The 21828-nt window shown below is 34.0% G+C and overlaps 2 protein-coding genes across 2 annotated transcripts; one reads left to right on the forward strand and one right to left on the reverse strand.

The window, feature by feature from the left end:
* The first annotated feature begins 1115 nt into the window (after positions 1-1115).
* On the forward strand, positions 1116-10039 carry LOC123654650 (U2 small nuclear ribonucleoprotein A'). The gene is made up of 6 exons (XM_045590542.1): positions 1116-1353; positions 1756-1903; positions 2005-2169; positions 9033-9217; positions 9344-9493; positions 9714-10039. The coding sequence occupies exons 1-6, from the start codon at positions 1272-1274 to the stop codon at positions 9758-9760; spliced, it is 777 nt and encodes a 258-aa protein (XP_045446498.1). The 5' UTR covers positions 1116-1271; the 3' UTR covers positions 9761-10039.
* Positions 10040-10081: 42 nt separating this feature from the next.
* LOC123654649 (serine/threonine-protein kinase Nek8-like) lies at positions 10082-14942 on the reverse strand. Its single transcript, XM_045590541.1, has 6 exons — positions 14872-14942; positions 14642-14732; positions 13583-13753; positions 12408-12568; positions 10402-10552; positions 10082-10326 (listed from the first exon to the last, which is right to left on the reverse strand). Exons 1-6 carry the CDS (start codon positions 14940-14942, stop codon positions 10093-10095), a joined length of 879 nt encoding a protein of 292 aa, XP_045446497.1. The 3' UTR covers positions 10082-10092.
* Positions 14943-21828: the final 6886 nt, after the last annotated feature.

A 21828-nucleotide genomic window follows, 5' to 3' on the forward strand; every position in this document is an offset into this window, starting at 1 on the left:
TCAATGTGGTAAAATTTATCAGCTTACCTTTTAACAGTTTAAATAAAATTTATCCACAATTTAACGACACAATATTAGAATAAATCGTCTATATAAAAAGCGTTTTTTTATATAGATTGCTTAAAACCGATTATTTTTCACAACCCTACTCAGTACTAACCAAACTAACCAAAGAGGTATTAATTATAGATGTGCCAACTCGAAAAGAACACAACTCGATTTAACTCGAGTTGAAAAATAAATTCGCCTTAAATATATATCGGGACAGTTATAAATTATAATTAATGGGAAAAAGTAGATAGAACGTAAATCATAAAGAAATTAATTCTGTTTATCATTCATTAATAACAAAACTAGTGTGGTTAGTCTTCAGGAAATAATTTTGTCGCTCCTGTTTTAAGTGAACCCTTTTTTGTGATTTGAACATGGGCATTATCAAAAAAAATATATATATAAATATAAATATATAACGAATTTCATTGGTCCAATGCATGTTCTTTTATTTGCTATGATTACAGAAATATTTTTGAAGTAAAACTTATTTACGCACGCTTGACTTGGGGAATAACCTGAAGAATGCGTGACAAGAGCGTTACGAAAAGTGTGGTTGGGCGAAGTGAACATCTTTACCAACTCGGTAGTTTTACCACTAAATTTAGTAGTTTTTATTTTTGAACAATCGAAAAAATTTATTTTTAGTAGTTAGTAGCATAGTTAGTCATCAGTATATACAAATTTTCAATTCTAAACTTTCACATTTCAGCATAAAAAGTTAAATACTTTACTTACTTTTCTCATGAATGTTAAAATTTAATAATTATAACATACATACAGAGACGTAGTTATGGTATATTAGCATTTACAGCGACATTTAGTATAAATTGTGATATGGGATTGCATTTTTTTTTATGTGCAAATACATCGTAGTACATCTGCATCATAAATGGGTTAAATGGTTTCTTGGTGGAATGATTTGTTCGTCTTAGTCGGAGAGAATTCAGAATGCTGGCCGCACTAAATCGAGTTGACAAAACGTTAGTGTTCTGTTCAAAGAGTTTAATAATAAAATACGGGTTGGTTCTGCTAATTAATCTGTGCTTATACTCTTTGGTAATTTGTAAAGCGTTGCCCATAGATTATACACTTGCGTTGCCTGTCTTTGGTTGCCTGTAAAATGTATATAAACGTTTTAATACCGTTTCATTGGTTTCAATATTAAGCTATTTTAATATAAAGTTTTAACACTTGAAATCAATTTAAAAGTCTTCATCATGGTAAAGCTTACCACAGAACTTATACAAAACTCTATGCAGTATATAAATCCGTGTAGAGATCGAGAACTAGATCTAAGAGGTTAGTTTTATACATATTAAACAGTATTCTTATATTTGTTATAAATTTGACCCTTGTTTCACCAGTTTTTTATAAAGTTTACTTTGAACATAAAGCACGAATGTTTTTAACAGCAGGAGATAAAATGGGCCATTAGATGGCCATCTCAATAAGCATTTTACTGGTAGTGAATAGAAATACTCCATAAGTAAAAAAGTTGAATTCGATACTGAATAAGAATAATGTATTAAACTTTTATCTCATGGATACTGTCCTACGTCAGTTAATTTTAACGACAACTGGCCCTTAAAGTTAAAAAATAATTATAATGTACTTTTATGATGCTTTTAACTATGTAAACTTAAATCGTATTTACCCTCTTATGATCATTTTTAATATTACAGCGTTTTTTTTTTATTGTAGGCTATAAAATTCCTCAAATTGAAAATTTAGGTGCAACATTAGATCAGTTTGATACAATAGACTTTTCAGATAATGATATCAGAAAGCTAGATGGATTTCCGTTATTGAAAAGACTGAAATGTTTACTTCTTAACAACAACAGAATTGTGTAAGTAAAATTTTGTTTAAACATAACATGGGTCCAATATATGGTAATGTCAATAAGTTTTATTATTTTTCATTTATCTAAAAAACTTTTTTTATTTGCAGACGATTAACTGAAAATTTGGAACAATATTTACCAAATCTAGAGTCACTTATATTAACAAATAACAACATTTCTGAACTAGGTGATTTAGATCCATTGGCTACCTTACCAAAACTACGCACCCTTTCCCTTATGCATAATCCAGTCGCTAATAAACAACACTACAGGTAAATATTTGGTCTAAGCTCATTTTTCAGATTACATGTAAACTAAAGAGGTGACAATATAAGGGTATGGGCCATTGTATCACTATACAGTGGTAGAAACTCTCACTATGGATTCACATTATCTCTAGATTTTCATTGTCAAGTTGGTACAGGAATTATTCCGTAATATCTATATGTATATATGCCAACGATTTTGTCTTTAGTCCTCTGTGAGTATTTTATATCAATAAGCTATAAACCTTTTCCATTGCTATGTGGATGTGTATTTTGGAATAATCATATAGTTACAACCCTCATTTAAACCTCATTAATTATATATTACCTCATTTAAAAGTAATTGTTGAGCTACGGTCAAAGATTTTGTAATAAATATACATAGGATTGCCTTAGTGCTTGCCAGAGGCAATATTTAAAAATTGTTACAAAAAAAAAAAATTTACTATTGCACGTAGCATGTATTATTATTAGTGTGTTAGTAGTAACAAAATTTATATAAATCTTATTCAAAGTGGTCTCCATTGGCTTCAATACAGTCCTTTAAACATTGAGGCCAGTTATCAATAGAAACATGCACTCTTTCCATGGGAAAATTCTTCTCTGCCAATATAAATATGGATCTTTTAGGAACTCCAAATTATCATGGTATTTAGCGCAAGCCATATTCTCTAAAGCTGACCATAAATCATAATAACTCCGGAATGTTGGTTTCTAACCAAGATTCAGTGGATCAAGCTTTATGACCCGGTGCCAAGTCTTGCTGAAAGGACCATTCTTGGTTATTGAACATGTTGTTCTTAAGGGGTTTAACAACCTTTTCAAGAATGGTATCTTGATACACTTGTGCCTATGTTTTGATACTTTTTTCACAAAAATATGGCTCAGTCACTCTTTTATTTCCAATATCCCACAAAACAATCACTCAAGTCGGATAATGTCCATGTTGAAATCTGTTGACTAATTGAGGAGGTTCCCTTAGAGCTTTGAGCGTACAATCACTTTGTTTGTTAAAATATTGCTCAATTGTCAAAATTTTCTCATCCGTAAACAAAATTTTTCTGTGACCTCCCTTTGCATATTGCTTAAGTAGTTGTTTTGATTTTACCACCGTATTCTTTTTGAAATTATCAGTAAAAAAATGACCAGTGCATCTCTTATAGGCAAATCCTAAGTCATCTTTTAAAATACGTGACATGCTTCTAGATGTTATCTTCATCTTCTGAGATAAAATCTTTTGTTTTCGGAAAGGATTTCTTTGAATTCTTTCCTTTACTGCTTTGATGGCCTTTTTTGTACGAACACTATGTGGACGGCCAGATCTTTTTCGGTTAAAAACAGGGGGTTTCATTGTACCTATCAATAGCCCAGTATGCAAAAATTTGACTAATACCAAGCATATGGAGAGTTTTAAAAATTGTATTATGTATTTTATCTCCATATCTACTTTGTGTAATGCAATCACAGCAATTTGGTTCTCTTTATCACCCCACTCTATTTTAACAAAATATTTTACAATGTATTGGCACAAAAATGAGAAAACAAACAACAAAATATTTATGTCCCGACTGTGAAATAGGTGTTAGGCAACTACTGGCGCTGAGGAATATGGTTTCTCAACTAAAAATTGAAATTGAGAAACTTCAATCTAAACAAAGCCCAACTACAAACATGGAAAGCATTCTCACTGAATTAGTGGAGAGGAAAAAGCGCAGTGTCATCATCATGTTTGGTGTAAGTGAATGTCAAGTAAAAACGGGAGATGAATCTCGAAATAAAGAGGTACAAAACCAATATGATAAAACTCAGGCCCAGCAAGCATTGTCCAACATTTCGGAATCTGAACTACCCGTCACTGTCATACGCCTCGGTAAGTCTCAGCAAGGCTCATCTCCTCGCCCGCTTAAAGTTGTCTTCTCATACAAAAAGGCAGCCCTAACTATACTAAAGAACAACAAAAAATTGCCCGCCAATATAAAGGCTAAAAATGACCTTATGCCATACCAATGTAACTACTTAAATAGCTTACGTGAGGAACTATCATTACAGATTATCATTACAGAAACACATTTAAAAATGCAATTACTGATAGTTTAGTAAATATTACTGGCTACGTGCTATTTAGACATGACAGAATTAAAGGAACGGGGTGAGGGGAGTTGCCATATATGTATCACACCAACTGTGGAATGCCTACACAGGCAACTCTTCATCCAACTTACAACTGCAATGTACAGGTCGAACTCTGGTTGAACTTGAAGTATAAATAAATAAATAAATAAATAAATATAATAGTGCAGGTGTATATCAACCAATGCTTAACACATTCGAGGATACCGGCAGATCACTATTTGAAACAATCAAAAAAGCATCTGTCACTAGTACAACTAGTCACATGTATAACAAGAAAGAGGAAAGATGAGGAATCCCTTTTAGACTTGATTCTGTGTAAAGTGGGAAAGAGTGATCACCTTGTACTTATGGCCACAATGCAAATAGACTTTCAGTCCTCCAAAAAATTCCACATTCCTTCACAAAGACGGAATTTCTTCAAGGCTGATTATGATGAAATAAACAAAACACTTAAAAAATAATGTTATGAAATTGGAATGTCTCGATGTTAATCTTGCCTGGAGGAACTTTTCGAAAATAATCCGTAACGCTATTAAAATTTATGTCCCCCTAACAATCAGATACTCTAAACGTAACAAATAAACCATGGATTATTCAGTATATGTTAGACGTGATGAAAATAAAAAGAGTCTATGGAGAAAATATTTGCTGGAAAATTCAATTGATTCTTACATGAATGAATCGCAGGATTAATAATAAAATTGTGACTGTAGTTAGGAACTTACACAAGGAATTCAAAAGAGGAGTTGTTAACAGAGGACCTAAATCATTTTACTCCTTTATACTCCAACAGTTCTCCTCAACAATATCAGTACCTCCATCACTGAAGGACGATGGTAACAGCGTAACTAACGACCAAGAGAAAGTAGCAAACATATTTGCTAAACAATTTGAAACAGTTGTAGAGCCACTAAACACTTACCTACTACACAAATGCCACGAGTTATCAAAGCCATAGAAAGTGTCACAATCTCACCAGACATTGTTTGTAAAACATTGAAAACATTCAGCGAGACCACCTCAATGGGGCCATATTCACTGCCTTCCATACTACTTAAACAATGCAGCCTTATACTTATTCATCAGCTAGCACATATAATGAACATATCTCTTAAAACAGGAACCCTACTGCAGGAATGGAAGGAAGTACATGTTACTCCAATATATAAAAAAGGTGATAAATTTCTTGCATCCAACTACCGTCCAATTAGCCTTACAAGTATTGTTTGCAAAACAATGGAAAAAATAATAGCAGGAGAGTTAAGAAAATTTATTACAATCAAAAATATAATTATTGATGGACAACATGGGTTTGTTCCTAGGCGATCAGTTGTCACCAATCTTCTTGCTTGCCTTGATAAATGGACATCAAACTGAAACAAAAACCGTCCAACAGATACCATGTTGTTATGGGCTCGGTTTTCCGCATTTAGACAACAAAGGTGGTCCATTATGCGTGAAAAGAGGACTGACTAGTTCAGCCAGCCCAGCTCCTTCTAGAAGCTCAGAAGCTTCCTGGGGCGTTCACAAGCTTCTCGTAGCGTCCTTATTTTCTTAAGGATGGTTGCCTGGTGTGCGGCCACCCCCTCGCATTCCAGGATCACGTGGGCTGTTTTTTCAGCAGCCAGACATTCCCTGCAAAGAGGACTGTCCGTTGCATTCATAATGAATAATTGGTGATTAAGTGTCACGTGGCCGGTAATCGTGCCAACAACTATTCTGATGTCCAGACGGTTTAGACTGAGCAGTCGGCACGATAGATACGATGATACTTCCGTGAGTATCATTTTGGACTGTCTACAGCTGGTTTGGTTTACCCAAAGGGCATTGTGAGTTGCACGTGTGCGTTGCCTTACCCACGAGCGCAGTTGTCCAAATGGTAGCGGCAATAGGATGGTTGGGCCAGCAACCTTTGTATTCGACCCCTGTCTTGCAAGCTTATCGGCGGCATCGTTTCCGTGTGATCCGCTATGTCCTTTTCCACTGGAGGATTATCTCATTATTTGAGGCCAATTCTTCCAGGGTTTGATGACATTCGTATATAAGACTAGAGTTTTTTGATTTGCTCCCTAGTGCTTTAAGTACAGCCATGCTGACAGAATTTGGATATTGCAATCCTTAATGCCTTTTGACAGGACGGCGGTGGCTGCGTGGGTTATCGCAACACACTCACATTAGAAGATGGAGCTGTGTTGGCCCAGCTTTAGTATATTAAGGTCTTGTGAGTACACTCCGGCACCCGTGCCAGACCCCGTTTTGGAGCCATCCGTGTGAATGCGGACTTCGCGTATGCCGGACTGGTCTCTTTCAGCCTCAAATGGTTGTATATGGTATTTCCTTTCGAAAATATGTTGTTTGGGAATCCTATCACATGGAGCAGCAAGTAGTGGCTCATAGCTGACAAGGCTGCTCCAAAGTTTATCGTGTGGACCCTCCCGGTTGCACCACAAGCCCAAGTGTTTCAGCCTGACAGCAGACATAGCCGCTTTCTGTTGTATAAACAGATCAAGCGGCGCCAGGTCAAGCATAACCTCAAGAGCTGCCGTGGTACGCATGCAGCCAGTGATTGCAGAGCATGCTATTCTCTGAAACCGCTGGAGCTTATTTTTAACGGTTGTAAAATCTGTTCTCTGCCACCAGATTACCTGGCATTATAGGCCTGACAATGGTTTCGTAAAGCCATAGAGTAATTTTAGGTGATATGCCCCAGCTCCTGCCGAGGAGCCGTTTGCATTAGCAGAACAGATACCATATACTATGAGAAAGCTTTTGATCGGATTCCTATTAAAATGTTGATAGAAAAACTGGAGCACTTTGGAAATCGAGGACAAATTCTCCAGTGGATATCACACTTCTTGACTGATAGAAAATTCAGGGTGAGAGTTGGAGATACTCTGTCAGAAACTCATAATGTTCACAGTGGTGTACCACAGGGATCTGTGTTTGAACCAATCCTATTTGGAATTTTTATTACTGACGTAAAAAGTGATGTCAAATCATATCTGTCCATTTTTGCTGATGATACTAAAATAATGGGACACCCTCTCACCAGTCACAATGTTATACAGCAAGACCTAGACCGCATTGTACAATGGACACAAGACTGGCTCATGTCATTAAATGCAGCAAAGTGTACAGTTTTACACATAGGTAGCAACAACCCTAAAATGTCTTACAAAATAGGAGCTGTACAACTAAAACCCATGAACTACCAAAAAGATCTTTGAGTGAACATTACACATAACCTAAAGTGGGACGTTCATATCACAAATATAACAAAAAGGACTAACTCCATGCTGTATATAATAAGAAAAGCTTTTAACATTGTTACAAAAGACCTGTTTATCAAAATTTTTAAAACTTACATCTGTCCACTACTAGAACGCTACGCTTTCCAAATCTGGAATCCATACTTTAAGAAAGATATAGAAATGCTGGAAAAAGTACAAGGTAGAGCTACAGAAATGGTGACCTCACTAAGGCATAAGATATATGAAGAACGACTTTCTGAACTTAAATTTAGTACATTTGAACAACGTAGACAGAGGGGAGATCTCATTGATACATACAAAATTCTAACGATATTATCATGTCAAGCATATTGAAGACATGTATATTATGAATCCAAATCCAAAATTGAGAGGACACTCTCAAAAACTTACAAGATCTTGCCATAGCAACCCCAGATGTCACTTTTTGCCAAATCGCGTAGTTACCCAATGGAATAAGCGCCAGAATCAGTAATTGGTGCACCATCAGTAAACACTTTTAAAAACATACTGGATGAACATTTAAAAACTAAAGTAATGAGAACATAAGTGCAGTGATATGCACGCATCAGCTCCAAGAGCTGCTAGTGCATTATAAAACAATAAAAAAATATATATATTAAATTTGAATTTGAAATCTGTAATTTTTAATGAATACTGCAGCCTGTAACATCCGACTGCTGGGCATAGGGCTCTTTCCCCATGTAGGAGAAGGATCAGAGCTTAATCCACCACGCTGTTCCAATGCGGGTTGGCGGACATATTTCCTACTAGGAGTAACTATCGTTATCAGGTGTACATGATAATAATCGGGACTGACAGCTTAACGTACTCTCCGAGGCACCGTGGGGAGACCCACAAAGTGATTTTTAATGAACAATCATAAAAATAACAGATTCCAAATTCAAATGTAATAAATATTTTGTTTATTTTAATTGTAACAGTATTTATGGCCAGACTACTAAGTACATCACTACATAGTATAAAACAAAGTCACTTCCCACTGTCTGTCTGCATAGATCTTTAAAACTACGCAACGGATTTTGATGCAGTTTTCTTTAGTAAATAGAGTGATATCAGAGGAAGGTTTATATCTATAATACATTGCATAATATAGTAGAGGAACACTGATAGTTTTAGGAGATTTGTAACGTGATGTCGTAAATAAACAAATTTTTATGCACTTACATTGCAAATATTTATTTTATATTTAGTATCAGCATTGCACCCGTGAAGCCGGGGCGGGTCGCTAGTATATAATAAAGAAATAAATTTGTGCAAAAGGCAGATTAAAATTTGTTACTAAACTAACTACTTTCTCCTAGTTCAATTACAGAAAAAAGAGAGAGAAACACTAAATTTGATGTAATCTATCTTTTTATTTTTATATTCCAGTAACTTAAAAATATTGAATGGCATGTTGTTATATATATATTTTTATTATTTTAATGATATTTTTGTGTTCAGGGCTTATGTTGCATTTAAACTACCAGAGTTAAGATTATTAGATTTTAGAAAAATTAAACAAAAAGAAAGAGATGATGCCAATGCATTATTTAAGAGTAAGAAAGGGAAGGAAATTCAAAAAGAAATTACTAGGAAAGCAAAAACTTTTGTTCCTGGTGGAAATATGCCAGATCCTAAAGTTACAAGTTAGTAATGTGGTTTTTAATATTTATTTTCTTTTTGTGGTACAGTCTCTACTGAAATAATCAAATTTACATAATTTAAAAGTGTATATGTATGTCCTCTTAAACATTTTAAATTGTCTTTTTTAGACCTAACACCTCAAGAAATCCATAAGATAAGGGAAGCTATTAAAAATGCTACATCTCTACAAGAAGTTGAGCGTTTGACAAGAATGTTACAGTCTGGACAGATTCCTGGCCAGAAACCTCTACAACCACAGTCTCAAACAAATGGACACCGTAAGATACTTTATTATTATTGTTTCTTTATTTCCTTAATTAATTTTAATGAAAAAAATATATATTTAATGATTCTTATTATTTTCTTAAACTTAGTTCAAATGGTTTTCTTTGTCAATTATTATTTTATTGGCTAATGGGAGCTACTAAAGGTCATAAAGTTGGTGAGATTTTGTTAATAATATCTTGTGCTTATAAATTAAATGATTCTATATTTCAGAAAATGAAGATGAGGAAATGGAGACAGATCAAACAAATGGTCAATAGTGATTTAGGTTTGTTTTCAAAACTAGGTGTTATAGCTGTAAGAACGGAGTATTACACATTATATTCTTTATTAAGTTGATAAGAACAGCGATTAACTACAATGTTGTATATTTGGCTTCAAAGACAGATACTACATGATATATTAATTTTAATTCAAAAACTTTCCTCCGTTTTTTAATGCCCTATAAATGTTATATGATTGCATAATTTTCACCAGGGGGCGAGGAGCCAACAAAATTGAAAATATTTTTATTAAATAAAGAAAATAAAATGATCCAATCATATAGTTTTATTTTGATGTCAAATTATAGGTACATAATATATCAATAAAATTATAATTTATTCAATTTAAAATTCAACAGTTCATCATTACCAGCATCTAAATAAACAATATGAATCATTTTTAGAATAACCTTTTTACCCATCAAGCATTTTATTTTAGGTCTTTTTTCTGGTAAAATAGACAGCATAGAGTCAATGAGATCCTGGATACCTCTATCATAAACAGTCAAGTCGATTGGATGCACACTTCCACTTGTTATAGCCTTAACCAAACCAACTAGAGTCTGAAAAGTAAAGCTTTAGTTAAATTACTATTAATCATCAAGAAAAAATACTTTTAAATATTTAATCACACAAACCTCTGATTCAAATGCTCTTTTATGAGTACACATTTCGTAAAGTAAACAACCTAAAGCCCACACATCACTTTTTGTGTCGTAAGGCTTACCTTCACATAGTTCGGGAGCTAAATAATAAGGTGTTCCAATAACAGTTGAGGTTTTTTTTGCACTAAAATACAGAAACTTAATTAGGTAATAAATATTTAATTTCTTATTTATATAGCGCGTTCGACTCCTTATTACGTTCCTTCCAGTGGGGGTTTGGTAGGTGTATCAGATCATGATCCATAGGAAAAAAACTAGCCCTTTTTTAAATTTTACTTTCGGATTGGATTTACAATCGTTTGGCACAAAGGAGAATGATACGATTCCATACATTCTTGGGCCAAAATGTAATGAAATGAAAATGGTATCAATTAATGCATTTAGGCTTATTGATCCCTTGCTGAAAATTATCTATATTTTGGCTATCTGAGAGTGGAGTTATTAGACTTTTTGTAAAAGTGAGGTTATGTTACAATGTCTATAAAAAAACCCGATCACTAAGTTCTTGTAGAACTAATGTTTGTTATATTTAGTGAAGAATGTTTGAAAACTCATTACAAATACTGATATACACTTGAAACCATAAATAAATATCAGGAATGGACTCGGAATGCATCGGAAAACAGTAAACACGAAACGAGTGACGGACACAGTATTATTGTTAATTTGTTAGCCAGCTGTCAAGGCTGTCATTAAAAATATGATTTATTTTAAATCGATATGAAATCGATAATCATTTTAGTTTATCAGATATTAATTGATATTATTGATATTAATGTAACTTTATTTGAAATGCACATTATTGTTTACAGCTTTAATTGTGCATCTAAATATCTTGAGTTAATTAACTAGTGCAAACATTTTCTTTTTGAATTCTGTAATCGATTATAATTGAATCGATACCCAAATAATTTGATGAAAACTATCTTTCTCAATTTTCTCCGCTTCCAGATTCAGAATCGAGCTGATATTTTATATTTTAAAATAAAAAAATATGACCAATTTGTTAAACCATGTCTCTACTCATTACATTTTGGCCCAAAAGTCGCCATCTCCTTTAAGAGTGAAAAGGGGGAATGGGGGAGTCCACCTTAACCCCTCCCCCATATTGCAATCCCCCCCCTCGCAATACATGGTAATGCACTATTCTTGAAAAAAAAAATCCGATAGAGCTAACCTCAAAATTAGGCCGTTTATCGACATAATTTCGTTCCATGACTTCTGCGGCGCTACAAATTTAAAAAAGAGCTAGGAATTTTTTTTAGGCTGTAAGTGGTCAAGTAAAGTATTAAACGTATAAAATTAAAATTGTTGACAATCAGTACGATTGCGCTTGTCTTCGAAAGCTTATAAGCTAAATAGTAAACGCCAAATATGGCCATGTTTAGTTTGTCGGTCAATATTCTAAAGGTTCAACAATATACTATCCCGTAGGCATAGTCGACAATGACCCTAATTTTTGGTCCAGGGTTATCAATTTCATTCTCATACAGTCTCACTCAGTGTGATTCTATGTTTGGTTAGGTTTTTTTCCGCTACTGAAAGAGCGTGGGGGAATAAGTTGAAATAATTTGTTATATAATCTATACCTATTAGTATACAGTAGAGTAAGTACTTTAACTCTACTCGGTCCCGGTTATTATAATAGACACCTAATAGCGATCGTTACTCATAGTAGGGAATATGTATCCGCTAAACCGCATTGGAGCAGCGTGGTGGATTACGCTCCGACCCTTCTCCTACATGGAGAAACATGCCTATGCCAAGCTATGGCATGTTACAGGATGAATCGCCCCTACGTTCGTTCTGTACTCTACGCCACTACGCCCTCTTAGAGCATCCCGCATGCTAAACATTTTTAGCTAAACATTTAGCATTCTATAGAATGCTTAGGTATTCTATTCTATAAAAAATAGGTATAGGTATTCTAGGTATGACTGGTAACACATATTGACCTTAAAACTTAAATGACGAATTACCTTTCTAACATTTTAGAGACACCAAAGTCACCAATTTTTACAATAACACCATTTTTTCCACTCAAAAGTATATTCTCTGCTTTTAAATCTCTGTGAATAATATCTAGTTTATGAATGTAGTTAACTCCTAGTAATATTTGGCAGAAAAAGAATAATATTTCCTGTCGAAGTAAAAAAAGTAGTTATTAAATAAAATTCAGATACTTAGTATCTACTATTAAATAAAAATTAATACAAAAGTAATATTTGGTCAAAATGTGAGTAAGTGTTGCATAAAGTACCAGCGCTTTAATAACATTATTTCAGCGTACAAGGAAAACCAAGCAGATTCATCTTTGTATAATATTGATAAAATATAAATTTCATAGGTCTTTTATTATAATTTTTGACAGAACTTATAAAAAATGATCCAACTTAAACAAACCGGGCTTTGTGTAATCAAAAGCGCAGTCAAAGTCAAAGCAAGAATTAGTTACACTTATTTTTTTTTTAATATGAATTTTTGTGTAACATTTTAGGTACACACGATTTTGAAGTAAAGCTTCTTTACGCGCTGACTTGGGGAGTAGGCTGGTGAATGCGTGACGAGAGCCTTACGAAAAGTGTGATCGGACGAGGCGAACGGAGCGAGAGAGGTGCGAGAACACATTTTCTTTCTCTCTTTCTCTCATAGCCAGTTACATAGAACACTATTATGCAGGCCTATTGCTAAAGAAGATTTACTTCAGTCGTGTGGTCTAAAGCACACTCGTTTTTGAAGTAAAACTTCTTTTCTTTTTAGAAAAAAAAAAAATATGTAGCTATATACCAGTCGATTGTTACCTATCTCTGAACTGACGACTGTGTGTGTATTCTGTAGATATTTATTTATTTTACGCACGCTTGACTTAGAGAGTAAGCTTCGACTATGCGTGACGAGAGCGTTACGAAAAGTGTGATCGGACGAGACAAACGGACGTTGCGAGGGAGATATAAGTTAGTGAAGATATAAAAGAAGTAGAGTTAGGTTTCGTAAGTTTTACTTCAGTCGTGTGGTCTAAAGCATACTCGTTTTTTTAATTTACGTGTGTATACCAGACAAACGTATTTACTTTCATTAGATACATATCATTTATATGAAATAACAAATGAGTAGTCATATTCATAATTTATAAAGCACTTTGAACTCTACAAACCTGTTGTCTGATCAATTTTGGACATTGTTGATACATATACTCGGCTAGGTTTCCGTTAGTAGCATATTCCATACATATCATTACGTATTTATCAAAATAATAACAATCATAAAACTTTATTATATTGGGGTGTTTCATTTTCGACAAAATCTTAACTTCATTTGCTATTTCCTAAAATAATACATATTTAAACTTGCATTTTATTAAATGTTGTAACTATTTATTAGTTCCTTTATATTAATGTGTTTAAAAATAACTTTTTACTTTGCTTAAGTAATAATTTAACTTTTAAACGTTGCATCAAGATGAAATCTACACCAGATTTCAAGTTAGACCTCCATGATCACAATGGTGACCGAAATCCGCATATAATTTTGTAAATGCCTTAACAAATATACAGACAGACAAGAATACTAAAAATATTTGTTAGGCTTCTATTGCTTGACGATGCGTTAGCGCAACGGTCACAGCACTGCTTTGTAGCTGTTGCGCTGGCGATTGCGGGTTCGATCCCCGCGCATGACAAACATGGCATTGGCAACGCAGATGTTTGTCGTGGTCTGCGTGTTTTTGCAGTCCTTGTGGGTCTCCCCACCGTGACTCGGTGAGCAGGTTAAGCCGTCGTTCCCGGTTGTTATTATGTACCTACACCTGATAGCGATCATTACTTATAGTGGGGAACATATTCGCCAACCCGCATTGGAGCAGCGTGGTGGATTAAGTTCTGATCTCCTATGGGGAAAAAGGCCTGTGCCCAGCAGTGGGATATTACAGGCTGAAGCGACCCTATTGCAAAATTCCAATAGGATCCCATCAAAAGCGACATAAGAAACCATTAAATATTTATTGGTATCTAAGTGGCTTTTGTTCGAATTTAATAGGATCCTATTGGAATTTTACAATAGGAGAAGCAATTGCTTTTAAAGACCCTAACTTATTTTTAATAAGAAAATGTTTTCGCTACTTGTATGGCTCAAAACACGTAGGGTATAGATATTTTGCGATGCTAGTTCAAAAAGAACATTTAAAAAAAATGCATGAAATGTAAGGATTATTTACCTGTTTATGATCTTGAATTTTTACGTTTAATTCTACGTCTTTGACTATATTTAACATGCTACTTTTCAACTTATCACACAAATAAACATTTCTGTTGGAGAAAAAAATAATAAGATCTTTACGTTAAATATTTACATAAGTTAAATCAAAGTAATAGTTGATAAGTTTTATATTATAAAAGTACGGAACAATACAACTGAATAGATATTTTTAAAATTCATATAACATACCCATACGTGCCTTTTCCGATAGTTTTCAAAATTTTCAAATTATGCCTTTTAAACCTTTTCTTTAATTCCATATTTTTAATACATACGTTTCATCTTTTAAGATACTTCAATTCAATTATATTGTATGTAATTTAATTCATTTCTGTTACAAAAATCAACTTTATAATATTTGAAAATACCCTCTTTATCGATGTCATTAAATATAACAACGATATGGCTGCGTTCCGAAATGCGATGAAATCGATTACAGCGATCTCGTCGATATTGCCTAGTCGTGGGTCGTAACGTCTTTTATGTGTAATCGGTTATACGTACTGCCGTGCTTATTATAACCGCCGTATCCAACATTTTTCACGATATTGAGTTAGTTACATATTCGGAATCGCCGTATCGAGATCTATAACTTTGTCTTTGACAGTTTATAGAAAATATACTTCTATCAATAGATTTTAGATTTTTAGAGGGCAGTAACTTCAAAAAAATATATATTTTCCTTAATATCTTAGCCGTAAGTGCTGGATACTGCTGTAAACTTCTCAAGCCTCCGATTATTAATCATGTAGTGCTTAACATAACCGCGGTATCTGTTAACGTTGCTCTGATACTAATGAATTCTCTAGTATGGGGGAAACTTTTTCCTTAACATATGTGCTTTAATCACCACTTGCGGCGATTATAATAAGGAAACTGTATTCATTTGTTTCCATCCAGTTACAATGGTAACAGCCGTATGTGCATGTACGGCGCTTAATACAAGATATTGATGTAAATTAGACAGGCTGTTTTATTTTGCATGAGTGGTAACTGGGTGTTACTACGGTAATAATAAGGAAGCTTCGTTTGTAAATAAATCGTAACAGTCATGTACGGCTCTTATGGCAAGGTACTCGAAAATAAATATAACTACACCGTTTGTGGTATAGCGCGGTATTTTGCATGCGTGGGGAGGGCGTGTCACCGGACGACCGTTTGGTTCTTTCAGTAGTGAGCAGCTGACAAGCCGCGGATACATAGAATCACGCAGAGAATACGATGAAGATAGAGAGAAAGCAAAGACTGACAAGGAGGTTATTTATTATTCCATTGACCTCCAAAAAATTATTATGTTACCAAGGATGGATCAATTTAAGACTGCCATTTTTTGCCCACGGTTAATTGCCTTCAATGAAAGCTTTGTTCCACTTGGCAAGTAACGATAACATACCATATGCTGTGAACGAAATACTAGCGGTCGTAGCCAAGAGGATATGATTTCTACGTTCAAGGCATTTTTGAACTTTAAAAGGGACCTAAAAAATATTGTACTCTGGCTCGATAACTGTTCTGCTCAAAACAAAAACTGGTCACTCCTTTGTTTTATGGTACAAATGGTAAACAGTACGGAAATTTCCGCTGACAGTATTACACTTAAATATTTTGAACCGGGACATACATTTATGTCCGCAGACAGTTTCCATCACCAAGTGGAGAAATCCCTGACGAAAAAGAGAAAAGTTTACGACTTCAACGATTTCGTTGAATGTGTCGGTAATGCCAACAAAAGGAAGAACACAGTAAAGGCTATGAATGTCGATGACTTTATTACCTATGAAGATTTGTCTTCTCAGCACAAATTACTGAAAAATAACCCACGCGTTTATTTAACTAATATAATGGCTGTGAGGGTTGAACGTGTGGTGGAGTGGTGGGTGTACTGTGTGGCTACGGTACTAAAGAATATAGCCACCCCCTCTCTTCCCGTGGGTGCCGTAAGAGGCGACTAAGGGATAACACAGTTCCACTACCACCTTGGAACTTAAAAAGCCGACCGGTGGCGGGATAACCATCCAACTGCTGGCTTTGAAATACACAGGCCGAAGACGGGCAGTAGCGTCTGCGGTGCGACAAAGCCAGCCCTGCGGTCACCAACCCGCCTGCCCAGCGTGGTAACTATGGGCAAAACACATGAGTTCACGTTATTTTTGGCGTAAACTTGTGAAGGCTTATGTCCAGCAGTGGACTGTATAGGTTGTAATGATGAGGGTGGAACGAGGCTTTTCAAATTAAAATACAAATTTAATCATGCTGAAGACTACAAATCGGAACCTTTAGATTTTCTCCAAATGAAAATCATGAAAAATTAAGAATTCCCTGAAATTAAGAGAAAGAATTTGCCAAGAGGAATAACTAAAGAACGAAAAGCAGTCATTATTGAAAAGTTAGTTCCGTTAATGCCGGAAAACATAAAACATTTTTGGATTAACGTACCAACAAACGATTCAGCTCAAAATCTTTTGGAAGAGGACTAGCTTCATGTGAAGTACTAGATTTGAATAGGAAGACTGGTTTTGATTGTTTTATTTTTATAAAAACTTTTATAATATTATTAGATTTTTATCGTCGTACAGAAGTTCACGTTTAATAAGTGTTGATTTAGGCATATAAGAAAATTATTAACGGAATATAATTCTGTCCGATTTTATAACTGTATGTATAATCTTTGTAAAATTATGAAAGCCATATCCTTAATTTGCATTTAATAAGTGTATAATAAGAGGAAGAATTTGACTGAATAGGACAGAAGAAGTTTATAATAAGACTGCCATGTTACAGTGATCTCAGAAAGTGCCAACAATAGATTAAGTCGTTGATTTTGTAATCGTAAAATTTATACGAACTAATTATGTTAAAGTTTAAATATTGTTTTATTTATGCGTACATTATTTGCAAATTTAATATTATAATATACAATTAGTTTAATATCCATATATTAACAGCTGTGAGTTAACCTTGCACTCGGTGCCGTATACGCACAAATATTTTTTACTATGAGTTCCTTACCATAAGAGCCCTAAGTGACAGTTACGACGGTTATGCTTGTTATTACTTTCACTATACTTATCTTTGATTCGCTGTCAAAAGCGCAGTAAAAGAAGTTCCATAGAATAAGCGCTCTATCTGTGCTACTTGCGGCGCTTATTTTAAGTGTTTGTTTTAAATGATACGTCGGTTTTCCTTACCATATCAATTATTTACATCTTTTTTTATAAAAATCTATTACTTGGAGTTCTTTTATTACTATTAATACAAAGTATAACCTTTTAACCATTATATAAATTCATCAAATTTTAAAAAACATTGTTTATATGTGAGTAATCAGAACAATAATTTTTAAAACTTTAGGCGCCATTTTCTCGAAACTCGCTGTCATGCACTTACCGCTCTTATCTTTAACACGGCAGCGTAGTTTCGTGGATACGCGTAACTAGTTTCGAAACTGCTTATTTTTCGAAACTAGTTATTTTTGTATACAGTATCAGTACGGGACGGCTACGTTATATTACTTTTGTTTGTATTATGGTTATGAAGTAGTTATATGTTATAACTTGTAACATATACGAATGCCGTTACGTACGTTAATATTGATGGATAGTATAATTAAATTAACTTCCCTTCATATTTTATCCAGGCTTACGACTGGCTGCAAAACATGTTATTTAAATTACTTTTTGATTTTTGTATAGTCATAATAATCGATGGAGGCGTATTTAGAAGTTCATTTAACTTTATGTACAGTTTTTAATTATTTTTCGAAATACATACAAACATACATATAATTAAAAATACAACAAATAATTGTGTTTGCTCGCAAACGAAAAAAAAACCGACTTCAATTACATCGACAAGTAATACAACGTAGATCGACGAAAAAATAGTCAAGCAACTACGCGTTATCAAAGATTACTCAAAAAGTAGTTATCAGATCTCGATAAAATTTATATATGACCACATGATAAACATCAGCTTTCGATTAAATTAAAAATTATCAAAATCGGTACAACCAGTAAAAAGTTATTACGGATTTTCGAGAGTTTCCCTCGATTTCTCTGGGATCCCATCATCAGATCCTGGTTTCCTTATCACGGCACCAAACAAGGGATATCCCCTTTCCAACAAAAAAAAGAATTATCAAAATCGGTACATCCAGTAGAAAGTTATGCGGTATAATACAACGTAGGTCGACGAAAAAAGCGTCAAGTAAAAACGCATTATTAGATATAACTCGAAAAGTAGTTGTTAGATCTCAAATAAATTAAAATGGGACCAATTGGCACACACCACCTTTCGATTAAAACAAAATTTGTCGAAATCGGTCTACCCGGTCAAAAGTTCTGATGTAACATACATAAAAAAAAAAAAAAAAAAAAAAATACAGTCGAATTGAGAACCTCCTCCTTTTTTGGAAGTCGGTTAAAAACCCATACTATTTTAGTATATACTTCAACACGAGACAATAATATTAATCGTTAATAATTAATCACTCGTCAACTGTCTTAACTTAATGCTAAATAGTAAATTCGAAAATATTTAAAAAGAAACACGACCGAAATTAAAATTTCTTTAATAAAACTGTGCGTATTAAAATAAACTTAAGCTCATAGTCAATTGTGTACAAAATCCCATGAGCATATTCGAAAACAAAGATGCATCTCTTTTTATCCTACGCGTAAGCGTATCTGCGTATTGTAATGATTAATATTAGTAACCTGTTACGTTATTAGGCAAAACGCTTATGCGCCGGTCGTTGTGTCAAGTTTTTGATAAAACTGCGTACGTAAAATAATCGTTACATTCGTATCGGCGAAACTACGTATATGGTTATTAGCTTCGTAACTAGTTACTGAAACCGATTACGTTAAATAACGCCCACCGCTAATATTGCCCATTCCGAATTGAAATTAGTATCAAATCACTGTTCAAATCGGAATGCACTTTTAGCGCTTTAAGCATTGTTTGTTTTGTTTGTCAGTTTGAGGTTTGTTGAGGATGTTGTTGAGGTTAGTTTTTCGAAATTAAATTAATCCACATATTCCACAACATACTACTAAACGTAGTGATTACTCTTTGCAATACACTGAGAGATGAATGAATGTTAATAATTATTATCAATTATTAATAATGTTAAGACTCATGAAGTGTGCACAAATTTTAGGAATATAATCCGGCCATAAAATTTATTATTAACGTTCTACTAATACACTTTTACATTGTTATGTTAAAGTGTATTGATTGTATTTTGTTTTGTGTACCAGTAAATAAATAAATAAATAAATAAATATTCAGACGTCCAATATAGTCAAATATCCCGATATCAGTTAATTTCTACCTCTTTGCGCTTGTTCAACATCTTGTTCATTTAAACATAGTTGAATTATTCTCCCTGTACCCTCATCGTGAACTGAAATAATGTGTGTTGTTCTTGTTTCCATTTTTTGTTGTTGTTCAATTAGTTACTAGACAGTAGACAACCGACAAGAAATGTCAAAAGTGACAGAAGACTCACAACGATTACGCTCGAGGCAAAATCATTGTAAGCGCAATATGGCGGATGTAATGACGTCATCTGTAACGGATTCTCACGCGTCGAGTTGAGCAATTTTTACAAAGAGTGGCAACGTCTAAGAGGTTTCAGTAAAAAAATATTTAGTCAGAGGTAACATTTTCGGTATCGTTACCTAACCGTGTTCTTAAGTACGTGAGATTGACTTTCCCAAACCAAAAAAAGAAATAGTTAACTGCAAACGTCTCATTCCTTTCGACCTTCGCTCCTTCCATTGTCCTGTCATTGTTGGTATTTGACAGGAAGATCCTTAACGACAAAAAAATACATAATCATACCTGTAATTTTTTATTAATAGATAAGAGATTGTTTCGATAAAATAAATTATATTAAAGTTAAATGATAATAAACAACAAACTTTACGAACTTATTTCATATTCCATGATTGTTTTCCAGAATAGAACACAAATATGCACAATAAGGAAGCAAGGCGCATTCAGTAATATAATTAAAAACCATAAAATGGTCTTAATTTCGTTTTCTGTATAGGTAACGACAAAGAGCAACACGGAGGGGAGTAGCCATTTACAGGCGTTCCCCTCTGTCAAGGTATAAGGCCAAATGGCCATATGCGTACAATAAAACTAGTTGCAGCCGCACTGATCACTAGACTAAATCTAGTTGCGCGATTGAATCAACGTCCTTCAAAATATGCCAAATTGTTCTGTTTTTTGCTGCAAAAAGAGTTCTGCCACGTCAAATTTACTAAAACAGGCGTTACCTTTCATACGTATTTTTTAATCACATTATTACTTGTATACTTCTTTTAAACCTTTTTTAAACTTAAAAATTGCAAATATTATCGGTCGTGTTGACTCGATTTGTTTAACAACACAGGCCGCTCGCCCTCATACAATATGCGGATCGGTCGAGCGACTGATCGGAGTCTATTTCCGAGAAGTCACTGTCGCCGAGCGATAGTGTTGTTACCGGTTTTTTTGTAGATGGTTATCGATAAAAACGGCAAAGGCAAAAGAGGAGACAGACATTTTTGAGATTTTGATTTATTTAAAATATTATATTGCTAGCTTTTTTTAATAAACATAGTTATATAATAAAATTGCATTAAATTAAATGTAATACACGTATTATGAGTATTGACACATTTTACTAGAATTATTTAATGTGAACTTCGACCATAATGTTTTATATAAAAAATTGGCAGGTTTTCTAAAAATCCTAATTTAAGGGCTACATGGAAAAATTTTGTAATAACAGACTAACCTGGACGCCCACAAAAATAGTGTAATTTGTTCAGATCATATCAATACCACTAACTTTCAAGTGTTGGCGAATAATAGAAGCTCCCTATTCCTGATTCGTTGACATCACCGTGTACATGATCAACTCCTCAAAATGTGGGTTAACTTTAAATCGCATATTGTAGACTGGCATTGTTTGGCACAACAACGTTGCACCAAACGTATTGTGCCATAATTATAATAGTTAGACATAATATGCTGTCGCGACACTTTTTAACCGACTTCCAAAAAGGGAGGAGGTTCTCAATTCGACTGTATTTTTTGTTATGTATGTTACTTCAGAACTTTTGACTGGGTGGACCGATTTTGATGATT

This window comes from Melitaea cinxia, chromosome 6 (assembly GCF_905220565.1).
Source record: "Melitaea cinxia chromosome 6, ilMelCinx1.1, whole genome shotgun sequence".
Taxonomy (NCBI): domain Eukaryota; kingdom Metazoa; phylum Arthropoda; class Insecta; order Lepidoptera; family Nymphalidae; genus Melitaea; species Melitaea cinxia.